General features: G+C 42.6%; 2 protein-coding genes across 2 annotated transcripts; one reads left to right on the top strand and one right to left on the bottom strand.

The window, feature by feature from the left end:
- Window positions 1–1,037: 1,037 nt before the first annotated feature.
- LOC139708390 (uncharacterized) lies at window positions 1,038–6,081 on the bottom strand. Its single transcript, XM_071620343.1, has 5 exons — window positions 6,076–6,081; window positions 5,878–6,016; window positions 3,647–4,756; window positions 1,744–2,162; window positions 1,038–1,145 (listed from the first exon to the last, which is right to left on the bottom strand). Exons 1-5 carry the CDS (start codon window positions 6,079–6,081, stop codon window positions 1,038–1,040), a joined length of 1,782 nt encoding a protein of 593 aa, XP_071476444.1.
- Window positions 6,082–8,286: 2,205 nt separating this feature from the next.
- LOC139708387 (uncharacterized) lies at window positions 8,287–9,007 on the top strand. The gene has a single exon (XM_071620340.1). The coding sequence runs from the start codon at window positions 8,306–8,308 to the stop codon at window positions 9,005–9,007; it is 702 nt and encodes a 233-aa protein (XP_071476441.1). The 5' UTR covers window positions 8,287–8,305.
- The last annotated feature ends 1,861 nt before the right edge of the window (window positions 9,008–10,868 follow it).

The raw sequence follows: 10,868 nt of genomic DNA, 5'->3' as shown, positions 1-10,868 counted from the left end.
GACCTCTGGCCGATTTCACTAAAAAAATAATCAAGTAATTGCATCATCATACGTCATCCTTGGACTAAGTTTGGTGAAATTTGCTAGATCCAGTCTTGAGATAACTCGTAAACAGATAAATTTTAGGATTTGACCTTGATCTTTGACCTTTGACCTCTGGCCAATTTCACTAAAAAACTAATGAAATAAAAAGAAAATACACAGGGTTTAAATGTTAACTTAACCCTAAAAAGACTGGGCTATTTTGGTAGCTCGAAAGACTGGGGGGGGGGGGGGCCTAAAGGGCCCCCCCTTAAGATCTCGGCCGCGGATCGCGCGATCGCCGCGAAAATTTGCACAATGGTAGTGTGCGATGTAATCTACAAGATCATATATTTAAATTTTCCAAAATAGTCTTCTTTTATTTTATTTTGATTAATTATGTTAATTTATGCGAGAAATCAGACTCTTTGATCTAAATCAGTAAATAAAGCTCCAAAAGTGCTCATTTTTGGTCTAATTATTCTTTGTGGCATTCTTAGCAAATGTACTTGAAAAAAAAATCGGTATCAAAATTAATTTCTTATTTATTTTATTGTTTTATGAATTTCTTATGTATTTCTCTGTTTTTTCGACCTTTTATTTTTGTTGTTTTTTTAAACAAAATTTGTGGCAGACACTTTTTGAAGCATAATACTCCTAAAACAAATTAATTTTAGCCATTGAGAGTAAAAATAAGCATATTTATATGAACCATGTGAAAAAACTCAATTTGCATCGACTTTGTACACAAAATCACATTTTTGAGCCGTTTTCGGCCTCACGTGCATGTACAAAAAGTTACGTAACTTCAGAACCATACCCCCGGGCGTCACAAATTTGGTGTCAAAATGTGCGGGAAACTCGAAAGAAAAAAGTCATAGAGCATGGCGGCGAGAGCATTGCGTGTTGCAGAGTAATCGCGCGAAATGTCGAGGGGGGGCCTTTTAGGCCCCCCCCCCAGTCTTTTTAGGGTTAAGCAATACTAAAACAGCTGATGGGCCTCACCATGAAGACTATCATACCTGTCTTCCTATCTCCTCACTGACAATGATAACATTGCCTTCTTCCTTGCCACCTTTGACTTGTCCTACATTCAACTGCATCGTCTCGTCCACAATGTTGTCCTGGAAACAGCCACAGAAAGTAATAATGGTAATGATAATATGCTCTTGTAGTTGTGGGAGGCATTACACACTGATGTCCCAGGGCTACCAACCTCTGCAGATCAAAAAACATACTGATGCACAGTTACAAACCCATTTTGGAGGAAAAAATCATGCTTGGATTTTTTTTTTAAATGACATAATACATCAAAGATTTCAAATCAAATTTCATTTAAAAAAATATAATAAATGAATAATTAAAATCACCTTTAAACCATTTTTCCTTACTTTCGATAAAAAAAAACCCAAATTATTGTAAAGACACACTAGCTGCCACCTCTGGTGTTCCTATGCACTACTACTAAAGCAAAAAGATTCCTCCATTATCATGAGACAGTGCTGTTTTACTTTGAAAGTGACCTGTTACCCAAAATGCAGACTTGTAACAGTTTTCTCATTGTGACTCTGTCAACAATTACGCCATCAGGCATTTGCCAATGAGCAAAGGTAATGCAAGGTAATACTATGTTAGCCTTCACGACAAAACACACTGTATGGTTCCATTTCTCTTCCACCAATATCAAATGAAATGTAACTCTGTCGTCAACAAAATTCTTACCGCTACCACCATCACTGCATCATTGCTTGCAACGTCCCCATCACCACTCGATTCTTCAACGCTATCTTGCGATTCTTGATCGGCTCCTAGAACCTCGATGCCGTCAATCACGAGGTAGCTGCCCGCATCGGGCTCCGGCACGTCGTCCGACGCAGGCGGCACGGTCATGGTGTCGTCTGAGTCCGATGGCGGCTTGACCCTGACGGTGTAGGACGTGTGGATGGGTTGGGAGCTGGTGTTGAAGATGCGCCCCTCTTGGTGCGCCTTCAGGTGGATGCGCATGCGGTCCTTCCACGCCGTCATGAAGCCGCACTTGATGCACTGGAGCCGGAGGTGCGAGTGCTTGGACATGTGGGTAATGAGATGCTGCTTGTTGGCCGTGGCATAGCTGCAGACGTGGCACTGGTGGGGCTTGATCCCTAGGGGGAAGCATGAAGCACACTGAAGAATATATGTAATTTATATAATATTGGATGCACTTGAGTGGTATATCAGATATATTGCATTCATCAACATGAATATTGCACGAGTCGAAGACGAGTGCAATATTCATGTTGATGAATGCAATATATCTGATATACCACGAAAGAAATCCAATATCATTATTATTACACATACAAACCACTTTCCACGACGTCAACACCACATTCAATTTCAAAAAAAAAAAATGAAAAAGGGTTTCACTCACATTCAACATGAAAGTGATCAAAACGTCCACGGCAATTCCTTCTCTGTTAAATATGCTCTAAAAACATCTAGAGCACTTTTTGTTGCCTTTCGTGTGTTCAACGCGTCTTTTTCTTTCAGAATGTTTTCGAATTCGTCAGAGTCTAGAGTCGCGAACCGTGGAGGCCGCCATTGTTGTTTACAAAATCTAACCTTTCAACTTGTACACGGAGGAACAATATAGTACAGTACAGTACAGCATATCAGCGAGCGGACCGCAGACCGGGCCGCACAGACGATTTACGTGTACTCCTATGGCATTTCTCAACCTCATCGCGCATTTCTCAACCTCATCGCCCAATGCCACTGCACTTTGCTTTCTTTGCAAGCGATACTGCGCATGTGTATAAAGAAACATTTGAGTGCGTTATTGACAGCAGAGTACAATATTGGAAACAATATTGTACTCTTTTTCTCCATTGATACGGGTAATGTAAAATGCATAGGACAGGTATTATGCTAACAATATTGCATGCCATTAAGCAAACCCCTTGCAGGAATATTGATACATGGTTTTATTGTATCGAAAAAGTGGCTTGTATGTATAATAATTTTGAATATCATAATTGTATATATGCTTATTTCATGTTTTAACCCGTTGAGGATGGACTGATTTTACTACGACACACATTTTCCATAGACACTTGCCCAAGTATACTGTAAAACGAGGAATTTTTGCGTGCATTTTAATTTCGCGAATTATGCGAGCGCCAAAATTCGCGAAATTAAAATGCACGCGAAAGCTTTTGTCTACACTACATGCATTGAATGCCAGTAGCAATTCGCGAAAATTTCATGCCACAAAAAAGGCTGTCGGCTCCAATTCGCGAAAATTTCATGCCGCGAATATATCATGTTTTACAGTACTCGGGACTCGTTCTCAATGGGTTAAGAAAATATCTGCACTGCACATGTACACTATTTTGCAAGGGTGTTCTCTATCTTTCAATTTCTTTTTTTTTTGTGGGAGCAGGAATAAAATATTACTATTTACGTAATAAAAAAAGTTTTGATAAAAAAGACAAATCATATAGATAACACTTTTAAAAAAATTTCAAGAGGCCCAGCGTTAGACTCTGTTACTTCTCACTTATCATGATTACCCATTTTGTACCTATATGAAAGTGGAGTTTGTTTTGCAACAGCAGTATTTTGTACCCACTAGTCAATACTTTACCTGTGTGCTTGGCTATGTGCACACGCATCTGTGACATGTTGATGGCGGTGTAATCACAGTGTCCACATTTGAACGGTTTCACCAGCGAGTGTCTGGCCATGTGTCTCTTGAGGCTCGTCTTGTAGGCCGTCGCGTACCCACAGTACTCACACGTGAATGCCTTTTCGGGCATCAGTCGGTTTGGTTCGTGTCGCTCGCTGTGCCGTTTTAAACTGTGCTTGCTTTTCGTTCTGAAGTCACAGCTTGGACATTTATATTCAAAGGTGACCCCATCTGAACCATCATTTGACTTCACTGGTATGGGAGTGACTGGAATGCTTTGCTTTTCCCCACACCTGTGCTTCTCCAGTTTCTTTGCGGTGGTGGCTTCGATGCCGCACTTGTCGCACCGGAATTTCTTGCTGTGCCGTTCCATGTGGGCTTTCAGGTTGGCTTTGGTGGTGGTGGAGAAGTGGCATCCTTTCATGTCGCACTGGTAGGCGCGCACTCCCTTGTGTTTGTCCACGTGGGACTGGAAGCTGAGCTTGTACTGGGTCTCGTAGTCGCACTCAGGACACTTGAACCGTTTCTGCTTGGAGTGCCGCCACATGTGGGTGTCGAGGTCCTGCTTGCGGGCCGCCGAGTAGGGGCAGTGGGGGCAGGCGTGGGGGCGGAGACCCTGGTGCCTGGAGAGGTTGTGCTGCACCAGGCTCTGCCTGTAGATGCTGGTGAAGTCGCAGTGGAGGCAGCGGAACTGCTTCTCCGGGTCGTGCTTCTTGCTGTGGGTCATCAGGTCGTGCTTGTACATGGTGGTGTAGTCGCACTTGTCGCACTTGAAGATCTCCGAGTCCTCCAGATCGCTGAAGTCCATGTGGCGCTTCAGGTGAGTCTTGAGGTTGTACCGGTGGGGCGTGGTGTAGGAGCACTCCACACAGTGGTACAGCTGCTCTTTGTCCGGTCTGGTATGGGTCACTCGGTGACTGAGGAAGGCGTGTCTCTTGGTCGTGGTGAAGTCACAGTCTTCGCACGACCATGTGACAGGACCTGATTTTTGTGGTGCTATCTCCACGGGAGCAGCTTGATCCTCCTCCTCGTTTCTAGCAGGATCGCCCGAATTGTTCAGAAGAAAATCTGCAGAGGATGACAAGACATCAACCCCTTATTCTTTTTATTACAAAACTAGAAATGATGCTATAGTGGCTGGTATGCCTCCGTCATATGGCATTATTCTCTCAGTAAGTCTGCAGTACTTTGCCAGTACGTTGTGCCACTGTGAGACGACAGTTTCACATGATTGGTAAATAATCATTGTCTGGTAATAACATACAAGTTTTCATGACACTATTTTGAGCATCTTTCATTTTTGACCTTTCCTGCCATGGCCTATTCAAAATTTTCCCTTCATAATCTTAACTGGTAATAAATGCAAACAGTATTTTTCTTGAAACACCTTTAGGCATTGCACAGATATGAGAAATATAGTGAAATTTAGAACTTGACCTTGACTTCATGACCTTTGATCTTGAGCATGTGAACCCACACGTTGATAGGCACAGCTTTGTCCACTTGTAAATATTGTACACATGCCAAGTTTCATTTAGATACCTCTAACGATTCTTAAGTTACCTCATCCACAAAATTTGATAACAGGTGGCAGGACGGGTGGACAGACAGACAGACAGATGGATGGACAACCCAAAGACATTATGCCTCTGGCGACACTTTGCAGCAGAGGTATAAAAAATATTATGAGAGGGGGAAAACTACTCACAGGCACAAAAAGAGTAGACTTTCAATGTTGTTTTTCCCCCATGAGGGGAATATAGGAAAAATAACAGAAAAACATAAAAGCAAGACAATTCATTCCTTGAAACTTTAATACCTGTTTTGATCATAAGAACATCAGGATTACTCGTTTCTGCTTGATCGTTTTCTTTAAATGCATTTGTAAGGTTTGTTGTCTGGAATATTGTCAAATTGTGACAAAGAATAAAACAGTCACTACTAAATTTAGCGTGTTTCATTGCCTCCTTTATACTGTCAGTAACTTTTATCTTTTGGTATTTTAATGTTTAAATTGCAATATGTATACGATCTGATTTCTGTTCAATGTCTTGTGAGTACATTCTATTTCAAAAAGTCTCCGGCTTTACACTGTGATTTCTACATGATTGTTATTACTCAATAAACGTATGAATTAAAGAATTCTAATGAACCATTTAATGCCATTTCTGCTTTACTTGTCGTCTCACCATCCTTCGCCTCCTCCATCTGTCGGGGAGCAGGAGCAGCTTCAGGCGTCATGGAGATCACTTTCATCTTCACCTCGCTGCTGGACGAAGTCCGGTCCTCGTAGACCAACAGAGTGGTTCCTGCTCCTCCTCCTTCCCCCTGGCCAAGGGACAGCGTGTAAGACGGATTCTGTCCTCCAAAGTCACCCGTGACTTCACCTCCATTGTCTTGGGATCTCGGGGTCGGGTTGGAGGCAGAGGCATCATTCTGTATCTCCTTCTCGCTCTCCTTTGCCCGTTTATCTGCGTTCTCTTCATTTTGGTTCTTCTGTGCCCTGGGCATCCTCACCTCCATCATAGCAACCCTCCTGCTCTGTCTTCTACCACTCCTTGATTTTTCATGAGTGGATAAGCTCTCAATTCAGATTGGAGTTCTGTTAAAGAAAGGATAATCATATACAAAATTTGTAAATAAAACTCGAAACATTATTAAAAAAATCACAGGAACAAACCCAAGGCTAATAAAATCCCTGTATCTAGAATTTGATTTTTGTTTTTGCTCTATACCAACATTCTACAAGAGGAGGGCAACACTTTTGAGGGGGTCAAGTAAAAACTGGTGTGTGTCATCTTTAGGGGGAACATTTATTACGAAAGAAATAATTATTGACCCAAAACCCTAGCTGCCTACTGGAGTAGATCCTACGGTATTCTGGAATCCAGCATAGCGTTCTATTAAAGCAAGCTGCCCATAATTTGACCATAAACCGACCCTGTCCAAAATTTGACTGCCAGTTACATGTGAAACCAATCATGCACGCGCACGCAGTCGCATTTTGGCACAGGAGGTCACCGGTCAAACCTTCACTTGCAGCTCGTGCAGGTTTTTTAAACCCCATTTTGCAAGCTTTTCCCCCTTGCTTGTTATTAATACCAACTTTTATTAATATCAACTCACTCGAACAAGTACAAAAGTCTGCAGCCCGTTTTGTCCTATGTGATTACAGCCCAACATCATCTTCCACAGCCCTAGTAACAGCACTCGCATGGGATAGCCTTCACTCTCGCCGCCTTCTTGCACAATGCACACTTTTTCACAAAATCCAACATCACCTGGTTGCCATGCCCCTCCCACCCGATATCACCCCAGCTAACTACATTGGAAGACAAGATCACCAACTCAAATACACAATCCCTAGATCCATCACTGACTCCCACAAGTATTCATTCTACCCAAGAGCCATAAGACTATGGAATCGCCTGCCGGGACCCGTAGTAAGCACCGCCAACCCAACATTATTCCAAGGAGCTGCTTTGCCCATCCTCAGGGCAATGCAGCCTCCTGCTGGATCAGCCACTGCGTAAGAGGATCGACGCTGTTTTTACTCGCACTGAGCACCTATACTCACATTTTATTGTATGATAGTGAGACATCTTTACATACACTGAATGACACCCCCTCATGACACACAGTTCGAGTTCATCCCAGTATAGCTTCATGTACAAGCTGCTCCAAGGGATTACTACATCAAGGTATCAAGGTAACAGCTAAAAAACAGTTAGTTAGACAGCGACAGTCTAGAGTAGTCTAGATAGCCAACTGTCAAGTTAGATGAAATAATAGTGGTAGTAGAACCTATCATGCAGACTCTATGACTATGCTATGTTGATTGCGATGCCATTGCGGTCACTACTCCAGATACTTGCTCATCTCGGCTCACCAGGATCAGGAAGAAGACAAATTTTGTCATGAAGACTTAACACACTGTATGTCAACCCCTTTTGAACCCGACTGGATCTAGACTAGATATAGACACAGTCTAGTCGAAATTTACTCTAGACCACTGTAGACTAGTTATTGAGATTTGACTTGAATATGAAATGAATCTCCCTTACATGCATCTCCTGTAAGCTGATGGAGCACATCCTAGCAAGCAACATCATGGCGCATTGAAATCACCAAGACATCCTGTACCCACTCCAACATGGTTTCAGACAACAAAGATCATGTGAGCTCCAGTTGTTGGGGTTGGTGAGTGACCTGATGAAAAGCCTACAAGAAGGAAAACAGACAGACATCCTGGTGCTGGACTTCAGCAAAGCTTTTGACAAGGTCGGCCACCAGCGCCTCCTTCAGAAGCTTGACTACTATGGAGTTAGAGGACTCAGCCATCGTTGGATTACCAGCTTTCTGAAGAACCGAAAACAACAGGTACTTCTCGATGGCTGTAGATCATCACATGTTGACCTAGACTCTGGAGTACCGCAGGGGTCCGTACTAGGTCCGTGTCTCTTCCTGTACTTCATAAATGACCTGCCTGACCAACTTAGATCAAAGGTCCGAATGTTTGCTGACGATGCCATTGTCTACCTCACAATCCACTCGGATGCGGACACCAAACAGCTGCAACAAGATCTTGACATGCTCGGTGAATGGACAGACAAATGGATGATGGAGCTGAACACCAGTAAGTGTGAAGTGATATCAGTCACTAGGAAGAGGAAACGGATAGTACATCAGTACAAACTCAACAACTCAATCCTGACCCCTGTGGAAGCCACAAAGTACCTCGGCGTCACAATAACATCAGACTTAAACTGGAATAAGCATGTTGACAATGTCTGCCAAAAAGCTAATAACACCCTGGCCTTCCTGAGAAGAAATCTGCACCTCAACTCACCGAAACTCAAAACCACAGCATACAGAACACTGGTCAGACCTCTAGTTGAATATGCCTCCTCCGTGTGGGATCCATCAACTGCAAGGAATATCAGCAAGATTGAGATGATCCAGCGGAGGGCAGCCAGATACACTCTAAACCGATATCGGAATACATCAAGTGTATCATCAATGCTGCAGGAGCTGGGATGGACATCACTACAACAGAGACGTGAACATCTGCATCTTGTGATGTTCTACAAGATCCACACCCAGCTTGTACCATTCAACTGTGAGGCTTTCATCACCAAATCCACCAGACCATCCAGAGGTGTGAACACCCAAGGCTACCACATCCCTCAATCCCGGACACAACAGCACCAAAACTCGTTCTTTCCTAGAACTGTTAGATCCTGGAATGCCCTCCCTGACGATGTTGTGACGGCCTCTTCAGTTAAAGGACAAGTTCACCTTCATAAACATAAGGATTGAGAAAATGCAACAATATTAGTAGAACACATCAGTGAAAGTTTGAGGAAAATTGGACAATCGATTCAACATATTTTCACTTTTTTCGCATAATAAAAGAGCAATTGACTTGCCTCTTTCTAAAGGCAGGGGGAATAATATTACCCATAACATTTATCGGTAACGAGTCAGGGGAATGTGTACTTTTTTCAAAAGATGGAATTTTGTGAAATTCTCTTTATATTTTCCTTATATTGTTGTACGCATGTGACATCTAAGTTATTCATACACTGCAGTAGTCTTCTCATCCAGCGGGTACTGCACAAAAACTTCAAAAATTCATAACTTTTGAACGGATTGTCTGATTTTCCTCAAACTTTCAATGATGTGTTCTACTAATATTGCTACATTCTCTCAATCCTTATGTTTATGAAGGTGAACTTGTCCTTTAACGCCTTTTGTCTCCTGCTATCTAACGGAAGGCAGCAACAGCTAGAATCGAGGCAGTTTTTACTTGCACCCTGTAAATTATTGGCACATGCACCTTACCCCTATGACACACACTATCACCAAGTTCTGCAAAAGTCTTCAAGGTTGAAGGAAGCAGACTACTGACAAGAAGAAGAAGAAGAAGGGAATATGGCAACACGATATTCCAACAGTCCCACACCTTTACTTTCCTGTGAACTCGGCTAATCATTGCACTGATGCGGATACGGGTGACTACAAATTTCTGTTGCCATGGCCATGGATTCTGTTGCCTAATATTTCTTCCCTAGTCATGGTACATCATGCAGATACGCCACTTACATAAGACAGAAACGGCAATATGGTTTGTGGTAACATGATCATCGAATTACCATTTTCACAAACGAGGTCTGCCAGTTCCGACTGGCCGCTTGGCGTTTCCTTGGATGAAAAGCAAAGCACGCACAATCAAATCCGCAACACACACCACTGCACTATATGTATACCGAACCAATAGAGGGCGGAGTGCGTCAACGATGTACGGTAGTGCATCTAGTGCATCCAAAGAGCTTTTCCCAAGTAAAGTGGAGAGGAGAAAAATTTCTTTGAGTACATCTTAGTCTTCTTCAGAGAAAGGGTGGATGGTGATGGCATAAGGTCTTTCTAACTGACTTCCATTGGTTAAATACACCTTATTCAAAAGCACGTTACATTGATAAATCCTTAATACCACCATCATCGAGATCATTATCATCGTTGATTCGTTACCATCGTCACCACCACCACCATCGTCACCACCTCCACCAGCATCATGGGGGTTCAAGTCGATTGTCGTCTTCTTCACAATCTCATTGTGTCGCACATGTTTTCTTTCTTTCATTTTTTTTTCTTCTGTGTACTACTACTGATTACCACTAGCACACCCAATATAAAGAAATTTACTCTTATCGTTGGCATCAGGGTGCCACTCTGTCACTGACATCATTATCACTGTTACCTTCACTATCTCTGCCATATCACCAATGCCGTCATCAGGAATCTTCATTTGCATTTTCATTATTCCTCATTGTAGCATATCCTAGGCCCGTAACTAGGGGGCTGGGGGGGGGGGGGGGGGGGTTCCTTTGGGTGTTTTTTTTTCTTCCTCTTCTTTTGCTTGTCAGCTGATTAAACCCGGAAGTGGCACCAGAATCACTTTTGCCCCCCCCCTAGTAAAATAACGTAACTGAACAAAAACTTGAAATAAAAAAGTTCCACTTTTTCTAATATTCTTAATCCCCAATAAAAATCCCGATGCATCTTTACTGTCACTTAAGGCCTAAATCACCTACATCATCAGAGTATCATTGTCACCATTATCTTTCGATCATCTCTCAGTATGCGTATAATGTCCTCTTTTGAACTTCCTCACATTCTT

Source organism: Diadema antillarum, unplaced genomic scaffold (genome assembly GCF_040938485.1).
Source record: "Diadema antillarum isolate AM-2024a unplaced genomic scaffold, OU_Dant_1.0 seq00001331_RagTag, whole genome shotgun sequence".
Lineage (NCBI taxonomy): Eukaryota > Metazoa > Echinodermata > Echinoidea > Diadematoida > Diadematidae > Diadema > Diadema antillarum.
The sequence above is the reverse complement of the archived record's forward strand: the minus strand, read 5'-3'. Positions and strand labels throughout refer to the sequence as shown.

Excerpts from the sequence above, each read along its gene's own strand:
- LOC139708390 (XM_071620343.1), bottom strand. Across the intron at positions 4,757-5,877 it reads GATGGAGGAGGCGAAGGATG|ATTTTCTTCTGAACAATTCG; the intron begins GTGAGACGACAA and ends CATCCTCTGCAG. Across the intron at positions 1,146-1,743 it reads ATGCAGTGATGGTGGTAGCG|GACAACATTGTGGACGAGAC; the intron begins GTAAGAATTTTG and ends GGCTGTTTCCAG.
- LOC139708387 (XM_071620340.1), top strand. The coding sequence starts at position 8,306 with ATGATGGAGCTGAACACCAGTAAGTGTGAAGTGATATCAGTCACTAGG.